The 22,792-nt window shown below is 48.9% G+C and overlaps 1 protein-coding gene across 1 annotated transcript; it reads left to right on the forward strand.

Annotated features, from left to right (window-relative positions):
• Window positions 1-309: 309 nt before the first annotated feature.
• Window positions 310-4,329, forward strand: LOC134434349 (olfactory receptor 14J1-like; the record flags this gene model as incomplete). The annotated part of the gene is made up of 2 exons (XM_063183018.1): window positions 310-936; window positions 4,321-4,329. Coding segments are annotated over 2 exons (636 nt in total), but the record flags the coding sequence as incomplete, so codon positions are not given.
• Window positions 4,330-22,792: the final 18,463 nt, after the last annotated feature.

Raw genomic sequence — 22,792 nt, forward strand, 5'->3', positions numbered from 1 at the left:
TGTCCTTTCTCCATTATTAGGTCCCAAGTCCAACTGCAGTAAATGTCCAACAGCAGCTCCATCAGGCACTTCCTCCTGCTGGCATTGGCAGACACGCAGCAGCTGCAGCTCCTGCACTTCTGCATCTTGCTGGGCATCTCCCTGGCTGCCCTCCTGGGCAACGGCCTCATCATCAGCGCCGTAGCCTGCGGACACCACCTGCACACGCCCATGTTCTTCTTCCTGCTCAACCTGGCCCTCACTGACCTGGGCTCCATCTGCACCACTGTCCCCAAAGCCATGCACAATTCCCTCTGGGACACCAGGACCATCTCCTACAAAGGATGTGTTGCACAGCTCTTTTTTTTTGTTTTCTGCGCAAATACAGAGTATTTTTTCCTGACCATCATGTGCTATGACCGCTACGTGTCCATCTGCAAACCCCTGCACTATGAGACCCTCCTGGGAAGCAGAGCTTGTGCCCACATGGCAGCAGCTGCCTGGGCCAGTGGCTTTCTCTATTCACTGATGCACACAGCCAATACATTTTCCCTGCCCCTGTGCCATGGCAATAACCTGGGCCAGTTCTTCTGTGAAATTCCTCAGATCCTCAAGCTCTCCTGCTCCAAGTCCTATCTCAGGGAACTGGGGCTTCTTGCTGTTAGTGCCTGTTTAGGACTTGGGTGTTTTGTGTTCATTGTTTTCTCCTATGTGCAGATCTTCAGGGCTGTGCTGAGGATCCTCTCTGAGCAGGGACGGCACAAAGCCTTTTCCACATGCCTCCCTCACCTGGCTGTGGTCTTTTTGTTCCTCAGCACTGCAATGTTTTCCTATCTGAAGCCAGCCTCCATCTCCTCCCCATCCCTGGATGTGGCAGTGACAGTTCTGTACTCAGTGGTGCCTCCAGCCCTTAACCCCCTCATCTACAGCCTGAGGAACCAGGAGCTCAAGGCTGCAGTGAGGAGACTGATGACTGGATGCTTTCAGGAACATTAAACTGCTGACAATTTCTTCAAATCACTTCCAATAAAAATCATCTATGATACTTCTTTTTGGTTTCATTGTGGAGTCATTTGTCCCCTGTTCATGTTGTTCATGTTATCCACAAAGAAATGTCATTGTAGCATTTCTGATTTTGTTTGTCTCTACCTTCCCTATGGCCACAGACTTTGTTAATAAGGGGCTGGTCCCGTGGTGGCATTAAAGGAAGGAAAGGATCTCCCAGCAAAGTATTCTGCAGAGATGCCGTTTTGTTGCCTTCTCTGGAGCTGCAGCAGCAATGTCTGTGTGCAGAGCTGGGGCAGATCAGTGCTGGCCCAGCAGCTGTGCCCAGCAGCAGCAGCACTTGGTGTTGCCAGTGCTGCTGCCGTGGCCCTGCCCCACTGCCCTGGTGGCCCTGGTGTTGCTGCAGGGCCTGAGTGCTCTCAGGGCCAGGCACAGTCCTGGGGGTGGCAGTGCCGGGGCTGCAGCAGGGACAGGCCATGGGCACTGCTGGGGCAGCACTGACGCCTCAGGCCAGGCCCTGGGGGCTCCAGGCTCCTTGTCCAGGCTATCTCAAGAACACAGCCAGGCCAATGCTCAGCACAGAAAAGCCCTGTGAGCAGCCCTAGGCTGGCCGTGGGCAGGCTGGGGTGAAAGAGCATAGCTGGTGCTCTGCAAGAGCCCTGGGGCAGATGGGAAGGAGCAGCAGAGCAGGGGCTGATCCATCCCCAGTACGCTGCACAGCCCAGGGCAGCGTCCCAGAGCGTCCTGATGGAGCTGCCAACAACATCCCCCCTCTGCATCCCTGGCCTCTCCCCCTAGCTCACACAGGTGCCCCATCCTTGCAGGCACAGACATGGCAGCACTGGCTCAGGAGCCCCTGTTTGCATTGCACACAGCAGGCAGGAGCACCCCCATGCTGTTGGTGTGAGGATATGAACCTGAGGGAGAACAAATGCCATCAGCCCCTGGGGCCAGCAAGGGCTGGGGGATGGCAGGGAAACCACTCAGCTTTGTCCTGGCCTCTGCACTCAGCCAGAAAGTTTGTTCCCATGAGCTGGGAGTTGCCTGTGCCACTGCAGACGCTGTTGCTCAGAGCCAGGGCTGCCTGGCAGCCACGCCCAAACTGCCCTGAGAATTTCCTTTGCTTCACCTTTGATTTGTTAACTCTTCCGTGGTACACATTTCTTCCCATTGTCCACCCCTGTTCCCTCTCCTGCAAACAGCCCATCCCTGTTTGCCCTTTCCTCTCTGGCCCCACTCCCCATTGCAGTTCCTTACTTGGCCCCATGGGAACGTCCCTTGGGGAGCAGGATCATCCTGCAAGTGCTGCAGGAATTGTCTGCAGGCTCCCGCAGTGCCTCGTGCTGCTCCCTTGCCAGAGGCACCCCAGGCCAGGGGGGCACATTTGGGCTGCTGTGTCTGGCTCCGGGGCTCCCTGTTCTGGGCAGTGAGGAGGAGCTGCAGAGGCTCTGCAGGACTGACAGGATGGGCTTTGGGGCTGGGAGGAGAAGCTGAGCGACCTGGGCTGCTGGAGCTTCTGAAGAGGAGGCCCAGGGCTCATCCTGCAACTGCTCCAAGGGCAGTTTCAGAGAATCCCAGAATCAGCAAGGGTGGAACAGGCCATGGAGATCATCAAGTCCAAACTTTGCCCTGACACCGCCTTGTCTCCCCTGAGCCTCCTCTTCTCCAGGAAAAACAACCTCAGCTCTCTCAGCCACTCCTCATAGCTCTTGTGCTCTAGACCCCTCCCCAGCCTTGTTGCCCTTCTCTGGTCATGCTCCAGGCCCCTCCATGTCCTTTCTAATTTGGGAGCCCAGAACTGGACACAGCACTCCAGGTGCTGCCCGACCAGTGTCAAGCAAAAGGGAAGAATCCCTGCTGGCCACACCTTTCCTGATCCAGGCCAGGAGCCATTGGCCTTCATTGGGCACACTGCTGGCTCATGTCCAGACTGCTCTCCCTCAGTCCCTGCAGGTCCCTTTTTGCCTGGCTGTGTTCCAGCCACTCTGTCCCCAGCCTGTAGTGCTGCAAGGGTTGTTGTCGCTAAAGTGCAGGACCCAGCACTTGGTCTTGTTAAACCTCACCTTATTGGATTTGGGCCCTGGATCCAGCCTGTCCAGGGCCCTGTGCAGAGCCCTCCAACCCTCCAGCAGATGCATACTCCCAGCCAACTTGGTGTCACCACGGTTCCATGTGGCCTCCCAGTGTTACAATGTCCCTTTGGTTCCATGGGACCTTTTATGTCACAAAGTCCCTTGGATCCTTGGGCCCCTGCAGTGTCACAATGCCCCTTGGTCCCCAGAGGCCCTGCATTGTTGCAATGGATCCTTGGTTCCATGAAGTCTGTCAGTGTAGCAATGTCAATGGGATATTTTCTGAAAATTCCCTTCGCCAGGATTTCTTCTCCTGGGAAGATGAGGAGTTTCAGCTTCTCCGTGTTTTGCTTCTCTGGAATGTGGTCTGGAGATTGTTTATCCAAACTTGTGAATTAACTTAATGACCAATAACCATCAGCTGTATTGGACTCTGAGGAGTCAGTAGTGAGTTTTCATTATCATTCTTGGTAAGCCTTATGTCTCTATTCTTCTTTTTCTAAGGCACAGTTTTTGAAAAGCATAATATAATATAATATAATATAATATAATATAATATAATATAATATAATATAATATAATATAATATAATATAATATAATATAATATAATATAATATAATATAATATAATATAATATAATATAACATAACATAACATAACATAACATAACATAACATAACATAACATAACATAACATAACATAACATAACATAACATAACATAATATAATATAATATAATATAATATAATATAATATAATATAATATAATATAATATAATATGAATCAGCTTTTCTGAGAACATGGAATCAGATTCTCGTCTCTCACCTTGTCCTGAGCACCTCACAAACAACACACAGCAATACTCTTCTTGGTTCCACAGTGTCACAATGGCCCCTTGGCTCTGTGCTGCTGTGTCCTACACAGTGTCACCATGGTCTGCTTAGTGCCACCAGGCCCTGCAGTGTCACAATGGTCTCTTGCTTCCCCAGGGCCCTGCACTGTCACAATCATCAGAGAATCAACCAGGCTGCAAAAAACCTTGGAGAGCATCAAGTCCAACCTGGGACCCAACACCACCTTGTCACCCAGATCATGGCCCTCAGTGCCACATCCAGTCTTTCCTTAAACACTTCCAGGGTTGGTGACTCACCCACCTCCCTGGGCAGCCTGTGACCTAACACTGTGCTCCCTAACCAATGCCAAGAACAGAGGGAAGCTCACTGTCCTGGTCCTCCCAGCCACACGCTTCCTGATTTATAGGAGTGCTAGGGCTTGGATAAGGGAAATGGTGGGGAGAGAGTGAGGGCAAAGTGTTATTGATGGTCAGCCATGAAGAATCTTGATTTTCGTATCTATTCAGACTGCATTAGAAGGTGCTAGAGATCAAAACTAACTGGACATAGCTGATACCAATTTATATTCACGAAATGAACACTAGACAGGAAAAAACCAGTTATCTCTGCATTTTTTTCAACAAAGTATATTCACTTTCAATACACTTCTGAAATCTATCTAATTAACCACAGAAGAATTGAAAACTTAAATTATTCCCTGGGACTTTTATTTTTCAAGAGTTTTGCATAAATATTTATGAGCCTTTGTGACTAAATTCCTGAACTGAAGAGCTCAAGAAAGAAGAGGCCTCTACAGGAGTAAAATTCAACAGCAAACTCCAAGTGGCTGAGGATCCATCCCCATCAGAGCAGCAATGAACAGAAATGGGCACAGCTTTGTGGCTGCCCCAGCTTTGGTATGGGGCCTGGGCCTGGAGCAGGAGCAGCACTTGAGGGCCCCGTGGCTGGGGCTCTTGTGCTGCCCTGGGAAAATGGGATGGCAGTAGGGGCTGCAGAGCTCTCAGCACCTCAGGCAGAGGGAAGCAGGGCAGCCAGGGTGCCTCCTTTGGCCTTGGCCAAGCACCTTCCCCCATGGCTGGGGCTGAGTTCTGTGGCAGCTACAGCTGCTGCTGTGCCCTTGCCAGGGGCTGAGGCCGTGGGGCAGTGCCCAGAGCAGCCTGGTCTGAGCAGAGCTGTGGGGCCAGAGCCGGCTGGACTGAGCTGGGGAGAGGCCCTTGGTGCTGCCCAGAGCTCAGGGCAGCTGGCAGAGCTTGCAGGGAGCTGGGCCGGGCTCCAAGAGCCTGGCCCAGAAACCATCAGTGTCCATCTCAGCCTGACTGAGCATGCAGGGGCAGGACTGAAGCCAGGCCTTGTGGGGCAGGGCCAGCGCCTGTGCAAGGCATTGCAAACAGGCAAGTGGCCCAGAGAGGAGGCTGCTCTGTGCCCTTGGTGGCATGGACAGAGCAGGGAGGGGGCCCAGGACATTTGTCAGTGCCAGTGTCTGTGCTCAGCCCTTGGCAGCTGTGCCTGCTGAGCCCAGCTTTGGCCTGGGCTGAGTTTAGCTGTGGCCCAGCTCCATCCTCCTGCAGGTCTCAGGGCCTGTTCCCGGCCATGGCCAGCCCTGGCTGCCTCTGTGCTGGCCCAGAGGTCGGCAGAGCCCAGGGCAGGGGTGTCTGTGCTGCCCCACAGGTGCCAGGGGCTCTGCAGGAGCTGGCAGAGGCTGCCCAGCAGGGAGGCCATGGGGAACAGAGCCCCAAGGCTGCTGTGGGCACCATGGCACAGGGGCTGTTCCCAGCCACAATGCTCCTGGCCTGGGCTGGGCCTGCAGAGGGCCTGGGCCACCGTGTCTGTGCCAGCACAGGGCCACCAAGGGGTCACGCAGCCGCTGCCGGGGCTGACAGCAAGGCCAGGCACACACAAGCAATTGCTGAGCATGGCCTGCACTGGCCAGGCCTGACTGTGCCAAAGGCAGAGCTCAGCTGCCCTTGGGGGCTGCAGCAACCGTCCAGAGCCCAAAGAGCCTCCATGGCTCTGCTGGAGACCAAGGCTGCAGGAAGGAAATGCAGGGCTGGTGTGGGATGCGGAGGGCATTGAATTCCAGAACACCTTATTTCCCAGGGGTTTGTTGGCTGACAAGAAATGAACATCCCTCTGTGTCTCAGGCAGCTCCTTCTCCAAGGAAAGCAGGTAGGCGTTGGAGCCCAGGAGCTGAAAGCTGCAGGTGCAACCTGGGCTGGAGGGAGCTCAGATTTGCACAAGGCTGCTCTGAGTGCCAGGGCTTGGATGGGGGAAATGGTGGGGTGGGGGTAGGGACAGAGTCAGCCATGAAGGGTCTTGATTTTCATATCTATTCCAACTGCATGAGGAGGTACTTGGATTCAGTGTCAACTGGAATTTGCTCGTATCAATACATTGACAGGGAAAAAACCCCTACCGTTGACCTAAGAAATCTTTTCTCACTGTCTTTTTAAATAGAATCTATTCAATTTGAATACACTACTGAATTTTATCTAATTCACCTCAAAAGATTTGAAAATTAAAATCAAATTATTCCCAGAGGCTTGGGTTTTTAAGGTGTTCTCAATGTTAATGAGCCCTGAGACACTGAATTCCTGCACTGAAGAGATGAAGGCTGAACAAGCCCCTGGAGCAGGAAAATTCAGCAGCAGCCTCCAAGGTGCTGAGGATGTCAGCAGCCCTCAGTGAGGCCATCCCTGCCCAGAGACCATGGGGAAATGGGCAGACAAGGAGAGTATCCCTGGGGCTGGGGCAGCACAACTCAGAGGCACCAGGGGCTCCAGCTGGGAAATGGAGTGTGGAATGTGGCTGGGAAAGCTCTGCCTGGGCTGTGCCAAGCAGGACAGACAAGCCCTGACTCCCATCTCCCAGACAAGTCTCTTAATGAGATATTTAAAAGGAAATTCAATTATTTATGTGCTCTGAGTTGGATGCAGTGGAGAAATGCCATCAAGAGGTTCTCAGGCACTCAAAACAACAAAACAGCCTTTACTGGCAACCTGGAAAATCAAAGAAATTTTTGTGAAAGCTTTAATATTACATATAATCAACAGAAAACACCTCTTTGAGCATTAACTTGACCCATTCAACTTTCCAAACTCTAAACCTGTTCAATTTTAAGTTAATAAAAATGTGCAGGGAGAGGGAATTAGAAAGATTTAGAGAAGCATGCACAGAGCTACCAACTCCTGGACTCCAGCACTGTTCAGATGGAAATTCCAAGAGGAGGCAGGGTGAAGATGTGTGCTTGCCTTGTGGTCAGCCTTCAATAACCCTTGGTCTTCCTGGGCCCTTCCCCCAGGTGGGAATTGGGCTCATTTGGTCTCTCAGGAGCTGGGCTGGGGGCTGCAGAGGTGGCTGTGGAGCATTGCCTGTGCTGTGCCAGGGACTGGCAGACACTGCTGGGCTGGGATAGAGGCTCTGGGGGGATTGGGGTCACAGGGCAGGGCAGTGCTGGGGTTGCAGGGAAGGGAAGGTTTGGGGTTCCAGGGCACGGCCAGCCTGGACCTGCCCCTTCCTCCCCCACACATGAAAAGTTTTGAGCCAACAATCTCGTCCAGTTTTTCACAACAGGCAATGATGGAGGTGAAGTTCCAATTCTCTCCATGGGCACCTCGAGGGGAAGGACAGTTCTTTTCTATAGAAAGGAAAGCACAGACCCCGATATTTGCAAGGGAGGTCAGAGCCTCACTGGGCCAAGGCCAGCCAGACATGTCAGGAATGACAGATTTTTTCTGGGAGCAGTCTTTTTTTTAGGAAATTTTGGAGATGGAACCCCAGTCTCAGCCATGGGTTCCTGGAGAAGCAGGACAGCTCCTTCCCATAGGAAGGAAAGTGCAGAGATTTCCCCAATCTTTTGGGGACAGATGGGAAGCGACCCTTGTGAAACCACTGCAGCCAGATTTGTACCGGCAATATTCCTATGGGAACAATCCTTGGATATAAGGAAATTTGGGGGAGAAATCCCAAATCTGACCATGGGTTCCTGGAGGAGAAGGAGAATTCTTTTCCATAGGAAGGAAAGCACGGAGCCCCGTGCTTCAGCAGCAGATGAGAAGAGATCTTCAACATGCCAGGGTCAGCTGGACCAGTCAGATGGCCCCTGGGAGGCCAAACCAGCCAGACCTGTTCTGTGTTCCCTTGGTTTTGTGGGGCCCCACAGTGCCAGAATGGTGCCTTGGGTCTATGGGGCCCAGCAGTGTCACAATGGACTCTTGGTTCAATGGGGTCCAGCAGGGTCACAGTGACCCGTAGGTTCCAGAAAGCCTCACAGTGTCATAATGGTCCCACTGATTCCATGAGGACTTACAGTGTGACAATGGTCTCCCTGGTTCCCTAGGCCCCACAATGTCACATGACTCCTCTCTTCCATGAGCCCTGCAATGTCACAATGGACCTTTGGACCCTGGGGGTTTGCAGTGTCACAATGGTGTCGACGGAAGGGAACCAGGACATCATTTTGATCATCACAGGCTCGATTTTATTGATCAGTACGGCGGGTTAAATACAGTTAATAATGAGCTTCATACATATTGCAAAAGTTGAGCTCAGGATTGGTCAGCTTGCATATCAGCACCTACGCCTACTTCTACATTCCTATGGTTCTACTTTTGATACTTTCTACATATTCTTAGGATGTATTCAGGGCTAATCTCAACTCCCTATCCTCATGTTGCAGCAAGGTCGCTGCTGACTCTTCCTTTTAGCTTGCTGACTGCTGACTTTTCTCCTTCAGTTTAACCAGCGGCATTATGTCAGTGTGGCCTTTCTCAGCTAACCAATTATTAATAATGCTCTCCACATTTCCCCCGTTTTCTTCTTGTGCAAGGAGATTAGTTTGCCATGTTTTTGCTATTGTACGGCTGACCATGTTTTGGATACAGTTAAAGATACAAGGCAAGATAAGCAAAAACAGTAAAATTACACCCAGCAATCCTATAGCATAGATCACAAGGTTCCTCAGCCACGGTCCGAGTCCCAGGCCTTTAAGCCATTCGTCAATTCCTAAACCGTCTTCTTCCTTAAGTTTGTGAAGTCCCTGTTGTAACTCTTTTATCTTAGTGTGAATGGACACTGAATGATCAGACAGATTCATGCAACACATTCCCTCGAACTCTTCACATCCATGCCCTTGTGCTAAGAGCAAAAAATCTACAGCAGCTCTATTTTGCAAAACAGCATGGTTAACACTTTGCACATCTGCAGTTAGCATGTCTAGAATTTGTGATGTCTTGTTCAGCTCATTCTTTGCCCAGCATCCTAATTGTTTTGCTAAATTCATGGCTTTATTGGCAGATCCTCCTGGTAAGATAGTTGAAACTACCACCTGCTTGAATGTGCCCCAAAATCGTGGATCTCCTATCTTGCTGCAGTCTAAGTCATGTATGCTACGTTTTCTCCTGTTTGAATTTTGACTCAGCTGCATTAGCAAGGACACATTAGGATGAAACAGTGACAATTTTCCCAAAAAACAGGGTCCACCTTGTGGTTTAGCTGGTATACCATTCCATGCCCTGTCTCCACAAATCAAAAATATTCCTGTGGGTAATTTCATTGGTGCTGTGATATTTGTGCCGTTACATTGACTGTAATGCTGTGGAGAGAATTCACTCACATTCAGGGATGAATCTAGGGTGGCCCATGTTTCTTTAGGTTGGTTTAAATTCTGAGCACCCGAAAGTTTGAAGCTAAACCATCCACCAGCTGTAGTGTTAGATATGCTGGCATTTGTACTTCCAAAAAGATCCAATTCTTCAGGAGGAGAATGCAAAGAGGTGTTAAGTGATTGGATTAGTAAGCATTGACGATAGCCATCACTCTGACCTGCAGTATACCCCTGTTGCACTGGCAATGTGATGTTTGACATGTTAGACATACATAAGGTTTGATTGTTTATCAAACTGCAAAATTCTCCAGGAGACCACACCGGAAGTCCCACCAGGCATGTTCGAAATGGGTTAGTGACTCCTCCAAGACTAAGACAAAGTGATGATTGGTTAGTTTGATTAGCAAGCGTTACCCATAAATTTTCCCTTGGTTGACTAAAGTGTGTTACTCCTACTGCTTCACTTGCTACAGCATTGAGCAGTATTACAAAAACAAACCTCATTTTTCTTTCTGCTTACTTTGTTTTTTCTTTTCTTCCCTCTGCTTACATTGTTTTTTCTTTCTTCACTGTCTTTTCCCTGGTTTGCTAGATTGTCTATTGTAAGGCTGAGTCAATTTTTGAATACACTGATCTAATTCTAAATCAGCATCCTTGCTCACAAGTATAGCACGAGGTAAGTTTGAAGGCAAATCAGCTTTGCAGCGAGCTGCTATGATGCGTGAGGCTTTAGTAATTTCAAATATTCTAAGGTTTTCCTGTAACTTCCACCTAAGATATGCTATAACCACTTGTTCTGCACTCTCAAAGAGCTGTAATCCTGTCCGTCCTGGCAGGCCAGTACTTTGTTCAAGAGCTCTAACCCAGATATGATTTCGAATCCACTTTCCAAAACAAGATGTACACCATAAATATCCCAATGACTTCTGTGAATACCAATAAATCTGATTACAATCTGCACAATGCAAAGCTACCCATGCATAGCATTTATCTTTATCCTTTTTGCAAACATAACAAGGAAGCGAATGTAAGTAAGGACCAGTATAAAATTGTGTATCTTCAACCCAAAGCAACCAATTCAATGGTGGTGATCGCAAAGCCTCTTCAGCCTTTTTACTATATGAGGCTAACAGCTCAAGGTCTTTCTTTAACACAAGGTGTATCTTATTTCGTAATCGTAGTTCTTGTTCGTTATCCTCCTCAACAACTATATCCTCCCGAGAGTCCCACAACAGTAAAATTGTTCTAATCATAGAAAATTAATTAGCAATCACTGATACCCCTATTCAAATGAGACCGTTCCCCTTTTTGCCTTCTTTTTCTTATCTGTCTTCAATCTTGCTGCTCCTAATTTCACTGGTCCTGCCACTTTCAAACTTAATTTTTGCAACTTATCAACGCAGCAATCTAATGCTCTATCAGGATCCCCTTGGAAGGGTCCTACAACTGAATGCTGTGTTAAAGGCACTAATTTCCTACACCTTATAGAAACTATACGTGATTTACTTTGAACCTTAATTCTATTTACAATACATTGTATTTCCCATCGATAATAAGCAAGAACCTTCTGTTCAGGAGACTCATAAAGATTTAAAGCTATATATGCGTTTTGCCCCGTTTGTCTCCTTAATTTATCTTGCCAGCTTTTACCCCACGTGTGCTCGTGTTCACAAGTATAACACCACAAATCCCGTAATAATGATTGTTCTATCCAAAAAGTTCTTTTACAACCCCCACAACGTAGAGCTATCCAGGCAGCACAATGTGGATTGTGACAGTCAAGGCAATGTAGTTTCGCTGGATCTGTTAAGTGAAAAGTTGATAATGAGTCAATGAAACCAATCAACTCCTGGGCCGTCCGATAGTGACGTGTCAGTGCTCTGTCCACCGCTTCCGAGTACCCCTTCAATTGAAACAGTAGTGGTTGTAGGACTAGAAGCAGTTTCTTCCCCAGTCGCTCCTTGTCCTCCTCCGTAAGGCGATCCACCAGAGGCTGCATCAAAAACAGGTTTAGTCCACTTAGCAGGCACCCACAAAGGCCCTGTAGGTGAGGAAACACAAAGATACCCCCGACCCCAATATAATACCTTTGCAGGTTTTTCCCATAATCCTGTACTTGGGTTCTTATACTTAACCCAGACCTCTGCTTCCTTAGTATTTTCCTGACCTGACCTCGGATGATGTTTAATTGCAGGGGGGGTATCATCTTCCCCAAAAATGCATAAATGATTAATCACATACAAAACCTTAGCCAAACATGCTTGTGGATCTGTCAAATCTTGATGTTTTTCAATATACTGCTTAAGGGTACCGTTTGCTCTTTCCACTATTGCCTGTCCAGTAGAAGAGTGTGGAATACCTGTCACGTGCTTAACAGACCACTGATTCAAAAATTTCCGGACCCTAGCACTTACATAACCTCGACCATTATCTGTTTTGATACTCTTTGGAACTCCCATAACAGCGAAACAACTTAACAGATGTCTGATAACCTGTATAGCTTTCTGTCCTGCCTGAGCCGTAGCCCATATGTAATGACTATATGTGTCTATGGTGACGTGCACATGCTTGACTTTACCGAATCTAGCTACGTGTGTAACATCCATTTGCCATATCTCATTTATTTTTAAACCTCGAGGATTAACCCCGATGCCTAGACCTATCCCACCATTATGATAACTACATGTTGGACATGCTCTGACAATGGCCTTAGCTTCTGACAAACTCAGCTCAAAGTGTTTTGCCAAACCTCTTGCATTTTGATGATATCTACTATGTGCTTCTCTGGCCAATGTGTGCTTGTCAATAGGACAAGAATTATCAATGGGTAGGGTAACCAATTTATCTGCACGTTCATTCCCTTCTCCTAAACCTTCAGACCACTTATGGCTCCTGATATGAATCACAGAATATGCTGCCTTTCTTTCTCGTAAAGCCTTCCTTAACTGTATCAGTAACTCATACAATCGTTTATTGTTCACTTCCTTAATTGCTGCTTCCTCTATTCGTTTGACTACTCCTGCAACATACATAGAGTCTGTGACCACATTTAAAGGCTCCTGTAAGTTGGACACCGCCCATACTACTGCTAACAATTCCAAAGTTTGTAAGCTATCTGCAGGGTCTGCTGTGAGGAGTTGATGCTTCCATTGTCCTTTTTCTTGCCAGGTGACAGCAGCACGCCTTGATTTCTTTCCTGCATCTGTAAAAACTGTAATAGCTCCTTCTATGGGGTTTTCTTCTCTCAAAGGTCGAGTAATCCAGTTCCATTCTGTCATCCATTGCAAAACTCTAGGCACTAATTTACTAGTCTCTACTTTAGCAGGTGACATCAATAATGCTTCTTGTAAATTCTTTGAATTTATCAAATACCAGTCCAAGGTTTCTTTTTCCATAGGTAATCTAATAGTAGCAGGTTCTCTACCATCCACTTCAAGAATTCTGAGACGCCCCTTTTTGATTAATGCAGCCAATTGTTCAATTTTTGAAGATATTGTTTTCTTATGCTGTAGTGGTGGTGATAACCATTCCAACACCCGTATCTCCCCCGTTTTCTTTTGCAACTGAGAGAGAGCACCAAGCAAGTGGCAAGGGCTATTCCAAATAGTAAGGTCAATGGGGTGGTCGAGTTGTCGACGAGACACATACCCTTGCTGTACACAGTTACTAATTTGCTGCAAGGCAAGATGATGCTCCTTTGTCAGGTGTACAGGAGTAGTAGGGTCCACACCTTTTAACAAAGGTCGTAGGGCTTCTAATAAGTGATTTGGTACTCCCACAATAGGCTTCAGCCACTGTAAGTCTCCCAGCAACTTCTGTGCATCATGTAGAGTTTTAATGTCCACTTGTAATTCCAATTTTTGTGGTATCACTATTTGATCCGTCAAAGTCCATCCCAAATATTTCCAGGGCTTTGTAGTCTGAATTTTCTCTGCAGCAATAACAAGTGAATATGCAGCAAGAGTATTTTTAATGGTGTTAATCTGTAAAGAGGAGAATGGCTGTTGCTGTGCAAACAAAATATCGTCCATGTAATGATATATTATAGTTGCTGGCCATTTACGACGTAGTGGCTGTAATGCTGCATCAACATAAAGCTGACATAAAGTGGGAGAGTTGCGCATGCCCTGCGGAAGAGATGTCCATTCAAATCTTTTATCTGGTTCCCCACGATTTATTGCTGGTAAAGTAAAAGCAAATCTCTTCATGTCATCAGGATGCAGGCCAATAGTGAAAAAACAATCCTTTAGGTCAATAATTAAAAGTGGCCAGTGTTCTGGAATCATAGCTGGATTTGGAAGACCAGGCTGTAAGGCCCCCATTGGTTCCATTTGGTCATTTACAGCCCTCAAATCATGTATCAAACGATATTTCCCTGATTTCTTTTTGATTACAAAAATAGGTGTATTCCAAGGGCTTGTGGACAGTCGCAGGTGTCCCTTTGTATATTGTTCCTGTACCAATTCATGGGCATGCATAAGACTCTCCCCTTTTAATGGCCATTGCTTAACCATCACCGGTGTATCCGTTTTCCAGGTGAGTGGAATGGGGAAAGTCCAAGCAATGGCAATTACCCCAAAGGGTGCTGATTAGTTAACACCACTCCCAATTGTGTTAAAATGTCCCTTCCAATTAAACAGGAAACTGTAGGAGGCAGTTGAACAATTGAAAACACAGCAGATATTTGTTGATTCTCAATGCACACAGACAAAGACGGCGACCTGCTTGCCAATGTAAATCCTCCTACTCCTGTGAGCATGTTTGATGAAGGAAATAGAGGCCAATGTTGTGGCCAGGCTTCTGGAGAAATGATGCTAGTATCTGCTCCTGTATCCAATAATCCATAAAGGGTTATGCTTTGATGCCCATAGGTAATTTCAACCTTTTGTTTTGGCCTATTTTGTAAATCCACAGTTAAAAGTGTAACACCGGTAGAGCCAAAACCTTTTTCATCCCGTGCTTGCCCAGTAAACGATTGTATTCCTGATGTCATTTGTGACAGTGGTACCAATTGTGCAATGCGTTGTCCTTTTGTAATTTTAATCGGAGGATAAAGGGTGTAAGCCATAATTTGTATTTCCCCTGTAAAGTCCGCATCGATAACACCAGGCAAAACAAATAATCCCAACATAGTTATAGAGGAACGTCCCAGCAATAATGCTCCACATGTTTGTCCATTTAGTATAAGAGGACCCTTTATTCCAGTGGGTATCCTCTCAGGCCGGTTCGTCATTAGTGTGACGTCTACTGCTGCTGATAAGTCCAAGCCGAGGCTCCCGGTTGTTGCGGGTTGCAGACAGGAGGTGGCAGCGATGTCACGGCAGCTGCTGGTGTCTCCGATGTCACGGCGGCAACTTGTGTCTGGGCGCGGCCCCCATGATTCGCGCTCTGCAAATGGTTTCCCGACCGGCGCCTACAAGCCGTAGTGTTGTGGGAGCTGGATCGACAGTGTTGACACCATACCCCAGTTGCTCGGCACGTTCGGCGTGTATGTCCTTCGTTGCCGCATCGGTAACACTTGAGGAATGGCTTCGAGCCCCCTTGAGTGAATGCCAGAGAGCCATTTCGGAGAGGAGCAAGAGCAGCTAGCACCTGATTTTGGGTGGACTCTGCTTGCTTTTGCAACCCCAATCCTAATTCCTTTAAGGCTTCTGCTATAAATGCCTGTGAAGCTGTTGGCATTAATGCCATTCGCTCTAATGCTTCCTCAATAGTCCAATTTGCCCCTAAAGTAGCTAACACTCTCTGGGTTGCTGGATTGCTATTTTGCAAAGCACACCTGCTTCAATAGCGCCCTGCAACACCAGCCCGATCTATAGCAGTAGCTGCTCTATCTATAAAATTTCCAAATGATTTTTCCCTTCCTTGCTTAATACCCATATAAGCTGGTAACCCTCCTGGCTCTTTAACCATATCTATTGCAGCACGCACCAACCTCACAGACTCTCTAAGTTTATCAGCTCCCGATATCATCTGTGCCTCTGTACGTAAATATGCCCCTAAGCCCATCAGCTCCTCTACTGTCACCCCATGTAATGGGTCTCCCTGGGCTCGTTGTACAGCAACCGATTCATTTACCAACGCGTGCCAATGGGCATTAAATAATAACTGCTGATGCTGAGTAAATATCAACCGAACTATTCCTCTTAAATCATTAGGACATAAAACCTGAGTATTAAAAAGATAATCTAACATTTGCTTAACAGGTTCACTTTTTACTCCAAACTGACTAACCGTAGAACGTAGCTGAGTTAACAGCTTCCAATCTAAGGGAGTATATTCTGCTATATTATGCGTAAGGTTCCCCTGTGCATCATACTGTGGTGTGTATGTAACTGGACATGCAAGACTAGAAGCTATTTCCACCGCCTCACCATCCCCCATTTGCATTACTTCTTTCGCCAAAGCAGCCCAAGCTTCCCTCCTCTGTTTAGCCATCTCCCCCCATGGATCACGGTGTGCCCCTGGGATGGGATCTGGCCCTTTAAGGGTGCTATGCTGCTGGCGCTTCGGTGCGGACACCGAGTTTTCGCGCGGGGGGGGCAGTGAAGCAGAGGCTGGCTCGTGCGGGGGAAGCGGGAGCCCCCCCTCCCCCGCTGGAGCTGACAATGAAACCGGAGCCGACTCACGCGGAGCCAGCCTGCGAGGGGGAACCAGCCCCCCCGCTGGAGCCGCCTCGGGCGGGGAAATGGGCCCCTCCCCCACCGAAGCTGTAACCGGAGCCGGCTCACTGAGGGGTAGCGGCGGAGGCAAGGCTGGCGGCGGAGGCGAAGCTGGCTTGTCCCTCCCCCCACCATCCGACTCGCCCTCCCCCTCTGACAGGAAAGGTGCAGACGGTTCCACTGCGCCTATAGAGAAATCCTCCACACCACTTTGCTGGGGACTCTTAGGCATAAGTACCTTAGTTACAGAGGGTGCCAGGGGATCATCTTCACGACCATACCCTATATTCCTCTTATGAGCTTCTGTTGCCCTTTCTGCTGCCTTTCTCTCAGAGACCTGCTGAAGTAACGTGTTATACACCACCCGCCATAACTTCCCGAATTTCTTTGCTGACTTATCATCATCTAGTACTGTATCCCACAATATTTCCCCAAACTTTCTCCACTCTGATAACTCATGAACTGTATGAGGATTAGAAAAGATACCCTTAGCATGGCCATAAGCTAATAACCCTGGTAACTCCTTTTTTAAATCTATCCCTTTTATCCCACGCCGCTCTAAATAGGCGGTAAATAAATCATATGCCGCTTGCCTATCCATACCTATTAATCAGCGCGCGCTGTTGCAGCTCTCCAGGCTCCTGCGACACGTATTGGCTTAAGTCACCGTTGTGAACCTTAAGGGTGCTTCAAATTCCGGCACCGTCCCGGCTGCTGGGACCCAAACCCAACTTCCGGACCGTGGCGTAATCCCTTTTTCTTTTAATCCGAGAAAAAGGGCAGAGATTCGGTTATGCCCGCATTCTCCACCATTTGTCGACGGAAGGGAACCAGGACATCATTTTGATCATCACAGGCTCGATTTTATTGATCAGTACGGCGGGTTAAATACAGTTAATAATGAGCTTCATACATATTGCAAAAGTTGAGCTCAGGATTGGTCAGCTTGCATATCAGCACCTACGCCTACTTCTACATTCCTATGGTTCTACTTTTGATACTTTCTACATATTCTTAGGATGTATTCAGGGCTAATCTCAACTCCCTATCCTCATGTTGCAGCAAGGTCGCTGCTGACTCTTCCTTTTAGCTTGCTGACTGCTGACTTTTCTCCTTCAGTTTAACCAGCGGCATTATGTCAGTGTGGCCTTTCTCAGCTAACCAATTATTAATAATGCTCTCCACACAATGGTCTCCTTTGGCTCCACAGTGTCATAATGGACCATTGATGACACGAGGTCCCTCTGTGTCACCCTGGATCCTTGGTTCCATGCATCCCTGCAGTGTCACAACGGTCTCATTTGGTTCCCAGTGTCACAATGGACCTCTGATGACATCAAGCCCTGCAACGTCACAATGGACCTTTGGTTCCATGCAGCCCTGCAGTGTCACAATGGACCCTTGGTTTGATGGGGCCTCTCAGTGACATAATTATCCCTACACTCCAGGGAGCCACACAATGTCAGTACAGTCCCCTTGGTTCCATGAGGCCCAGCAATGTCACAGTGCTCTCCATGGTTCTATGAGGCCCCACAGTGTCAAAATGGTCCCTTGGTCTCACAAGACCCCACAGTGTCACAATGGTCCCTTGATCTCACAGGGCCCCACAGTGTCACACTGGTCCCTTGGTCTCACAGGACCCCACAGTGTCACAATGGTTGTTTGGTTCCATGGGCCCTGTGCTGCTGCATTCCCCCCTCCCCTTCTCAGCTCGCCTTTCCAGCTGAGAAATGCTCCCTGGGCCTCGGCCTTAGCCAGCAGCCCCTGGGCTCAGCTCCTCTGCAGCTCATCACAAACACTGTCTGCTCCAGGCACTGCTGCTGCCCAACCAGCTCCTGGTTTCTGCAGCAGCAGGCTGGGAACTGTTTTTGTTCCCTCAGTGGCACAACATCCCTGTTCTCACAGTGCCAAAGAAAGCTGTTGGTGCCAAGTGTGGCCAGGATGAACCACTGCTGGGACTGAAGCCCCTCTCTTGGGGCCCTGCAAACAGCGCTCCAAAAGGAGCCCTTGGAGCTCTCCTGGGCCAGCAACTCCCTCTGAGTGGGGCCTCTCCCAGCTGGGAACAACGACAGAGCCTGGGCCAATCCCCCCACTCCTCCAGGCACAGCCCTTTGCCCTTTGCTGGGGAGATGCCAAAGGATCCTCAGGGAGCATTGCCTGCCCTCAGGGGAATTGCTCACAGGTGCCTTGCACTGACTCTTTGTGTCTGTGTGCACACAGGAGTGCCTGTGCTGGGAAAATGTGGCAGGAATGCTGCTCTCTGAAGGGTTTGAGTGCCTTGGATAAGTGAGTCAGTCAGATGTGTAGATAAGTTTAAGTCACTAGGTCTAAGTGGAGCTAAATGCTGTTAGGAGTTTTTCTTTTGCAAAGTTGTTATGTTTAATTTAAGGTAACTATTGTTAAATGTTATTCCTCTGTTAAATTGCAAAGTCATACGTTATAAGTTAAGGTAAGTACTATTTAGTGTCACAGACATTTTTCCATAGAAATCCTTTCTTTGGGATTTGCTCATCTTCTGGGAAGCTGGGGCCCCAGAAGAAGAATGTAAACAATTGTTATCAGCTGGTGTAGAATGCAACAGGTGCATCTGTGATTGGGCTTGTGTGAGTGTTTGGATTTGCTGACCACTTACAGGATGGTTTGTCCTTGCTTTCTGCTGGACACAGAACTTTGTTATTCATTCTTTTCTATTCTATTCTTAGCTTAGCAGCCTCTGCAACTTCTCTCCTTATTCCTTTTAGTATAGTTATAAGGTATTATATATCATATATCAATAAATCCAGCCTTCTGATCATGAACTAAGATTCTCGTCCACTTCTCTCATCTGAAGACCTTATCAGGTCGCTGTAATAATTTAGTGCTGTTCTTATGCTACATTGTGAAGTTGAACGTATCTGTTAAGGTTAAGGTGTAAGTTCAGTGCTCCTAAGTTTGAGCCCTGTTAAGCTTTAGGCCATATTCCTTTTATCCTTGCCCTCACTGTCCTTGTGTCACACACACACACACCCACACCCACACCCACACCCACACACACACTCACACACACCCACACGCACACACACGGACAGTTCTCGGTTCATTTCTGGTTTGGTTGCCTGGATTTGGTTTGGTTTTGTTGTTGCTTTGTTTCCTTGGTGTGCCTGAAGTGTCCAGTCAGGAGCAGAGAGACTTTTGCCAAGGAACTTTGTGCTCCTGTCCATTAATATTCAATCTGGTTTTTGCTGATCCCTTGTCAGGGATTATTTCAGCGCTCTCAAGGCCTCATTCGTAAGAGGGCGAAGGAGCCCTGGCCCAGGCTCTGGCCCTGGGGGACACGGGGACGCTTCCACGGGATCCCTGTCCCCCTGTCCCACCCCCAGGGCCCCGGCCCCCATCCCTGTGTCAGGCTCCGGGGTCGATCTCCTGGAACATCCTCTGGGGGAGGCTGTGGCACCGGGGGCGGGGGGACCCGGGGGGACAGGGGACCCCGTTGTGCACAAGCAGGGTTGGACTGCTCTGGGGGGCCGGGGCAGAGTGACCTCCCCAGTGACCTCACACAGCCCCTGTGATGTCACACATCAATCTGTGATGTCACAGAAATCTCTGTGAAGTCACAAAGTCACCCTATGATTTCACAATCTGTACTGTGATGTCACCACCTGCTCTAGGATTTTACTCAGTCACCTAGTGATGTCACAACCCACTCTCTGATGCCCCAGTTCCACACTCTATGATGGCAGAATTTGCTCTATGGCCTCATACCCTACTCTATGACATCACAGCCAGCTCTGTGATGTCAGAACCCCCTCTATGATGTCACACACCCTCTCTGTGATGTCACACTGCCTGCTCTGTAATGTCACAGCACAAACTTTGACCTCACGGCCTCCTCTATGATGTCATACAGGCATGGCATGATCTCACAGCCCGCTCTGTGCTGTCACACAGCCCCTTGCTGACATCACAGCTGCTCTGTGCCTCTATGACACAGCCACAGAGGTGCTGCTGTGACACGGCCGCCTCTGGGACATCCCACAGCCCCTGCCAGTGCTGAGCCCCTGTGAACTCTGTCTGTGCCCTACTGGTGTCCCTGAGGGGCCCTGACAGTGCCCCAGCCCTGCTGGGCTGTGCACAGGAGCTGCTCCTGGCCAGAGCTCTCTCTCTGCAGCGCTGCCCTTGCCAGGAGCTGCCTCTGGGCCAGGAGCCCGGCCCAGCTCAGCAGCACAGACACAGCACAGGGACTTTAATGAGCCTCTGGGGCTTGGGTGCTCTTTGCATCAGACTCAGTCTCTCTGAGTGTGCTCAAAGAACTTCTCAAGAACTCAAAATCAGATTCAAAGTCCAAAGTTTTTTTAACTTTTTATGGGTCCCACTGATGGGACTCATGCTCCCAGTGGTCAGACCTAACGTGATAGTGTCCCCAGGTTCCAGTCAGAGCAGAATACTGGAGGCAGTGATGACAGCTGGGGACAAGCAAGGGAAAGGTTTCTCTGGTGTTGAGCAAACCTGGATGTGTTTGAGGAATGCAAAGGGCCAAGGCCTGAGCCCCAGCCCCTGCCAAGGCGGATACTGTCCTTCCCTCATTTTTCAGGGCTCTTCCCGGGATGGGCACTGGCATGTGGGGATGTGCAATGCCAAGGGCAGGAGCATGGGGCGGCCCCTGCCAGGCTGCTGAGCAGGCACAAGGAGACAATGAGGCCCCAGGCCTGCAAGGGTCACTTGTCCCCTTCTGGCCTCAGGCCCTGACCCAGCAGCCATGGCCAAAGTGCTGCCCATGTTGGCTCTGTCAGGGCTGTCTTGCAGCTGCTGCCCATCCCTGTGCCCTGTGCAGCCCAGGCTGTCCCATGGTGTCCCTGCCCGGCGCCTCTGTCCCTGCAGGCTGTCGGCATCCCCCGGCTGCCCCACCTGGGTGGGCCCTTCATTTGATGACAGCTCTGCCTCCTGCCTGCCTCTGCCTGCCCACACAAAGCCTTGGCCTTGATACCAAAAGGGTTAAATCGATTCAATACCAAAAGCTTATTTCAAAAGGGTTAATCCAATTTTTACTGTGCCTATGAACATTTAGTACAGGAACATGGCATTCAGGGGCTGCTTTCCCAGCTAGGGTGGTTGGAAGACAAGAAAAAGACATTTGGCTCAAGAACGCAGTGATAGAAAAAAGAAAATCTTAAACTGGGAATTTAGGGTGGGTTTTATGGTAATGGGTAAATTTTAATACACATTTAGTGACACTGGTAGAATTACATGTCCACACAGGGTTAGGAGTTATCCCTCGCTAGACCTCAGGCCTGAATAAATGATACCCTCTTAAACAGGAAATTAGTGTTAAGGAGTCTTATTCTGATATTTTAGGTATTTGGTGATGGCGGGGCCTCACAGAACCAAGGAGTCAGCGGTAACACTGAGCAAACTCACTGAGCACATGGTCCATTGTGACACAGCAGAACCCCATGGAACCAAAATCCATTCTGGCACATTGGGGCCATATTGAGCTAATGGCCCATTGTGATACTGCAGATCCAAGGAGACCCTTGTGACTCTAAGAAACCTCTTAGAACCAAGGGGCCATTGTGACACAGCAAGGCCTCGTAGAACTATGGGTCCATTGTGACACTGCAGAACCTCATGGAACCAAGGTGACCGTGTTCAACGGCGGAACCTCATGGGACAAAGGTTCCATGGTGGCACTGCAGAACCAAGGAGACTGCTGTTGGCAGCATGAAAACTCATGGAACCAGAAGTCCATTGTGACACAGCAAGGCCTCAAGGAACCAAGGGTCCATTGTTAAACTCTATGGCCTCATGGAACCATAAGCCATTGTGACACAGCGTGGCCACATGGAGCCAAGGGGCCACTGTGACCCTGTGGATCCAAGGAGACCATTGTGACTGAGGAACGTCATGGAACCAAGAGTCCATTGTTCCACTGTGGGACCCTGTGGAACCAAGGGGAGCACAGTGACTTTGGGGGCCTCATGGAGCAATGGAGACTGTTCTGACACTTTGGGACCCACTGGAACCAAGGGGCAAATATAGCATGGCAGGGCCTCATGGAATCAAGGGGACTAGAGTGATCCTTGTGGGTCTCCATGGGATGAAGGGTCCAATGGAACCAAGGATACCATTGGGACACTCTGGGGCATCATGGAACCGAGGAGGCCATTGTGACATTACAGGACCCCATAGAACTAAGGATTCATGGAACAGTGCTGGAACACATGGAACCAAAGGTCCATTGTGACATTGCTGGGCCTCATGGAATCCTGGAGGCCATTCTGACACTTTGAGGCCTCACTGAATCAAGGGGCTCTGTAGGGCCTCAGGGCACCAAGGAGACCCTTCTGAAATTGTGAGTCCCCATAAAACCAAGGGTCCACTGTGACACCATGGAACCAAGGAGAACGTTGTTGGCTGTTGTTGGTAGTACAAAAGCTCATGGAACCAAAAGTCCATTATGACAGTGTGGCGCCTCATAGAACCAAGGAGACTGATAAGACACTTCAGGACCCAATGGAATCAAGGGGCCATTGTGACACCACAGGGCCTCATTTAACCAAGGCAACCACTGTGACACTGCAAGGTCTCATGGAATCATTGGGATCATTGTGAAACTGTGGATCCCCATAGAAGCAAGG

This window comes from Melospiza melodia, unplaced genomic scaffold, assembly GCF_035770615.1.
Source record: "Melospiza melodia melodia isolate bMelMel2 unplaced genomic scaffold, bMelMel2.pri scaffold_35, whole genome shotgun sequence".
Lineage (NCBI taxonomy): Eukaryota > Metazoa > Chordata > Aves > Passeriformes > Passerellidae > Melospiza > Melospiza melodia.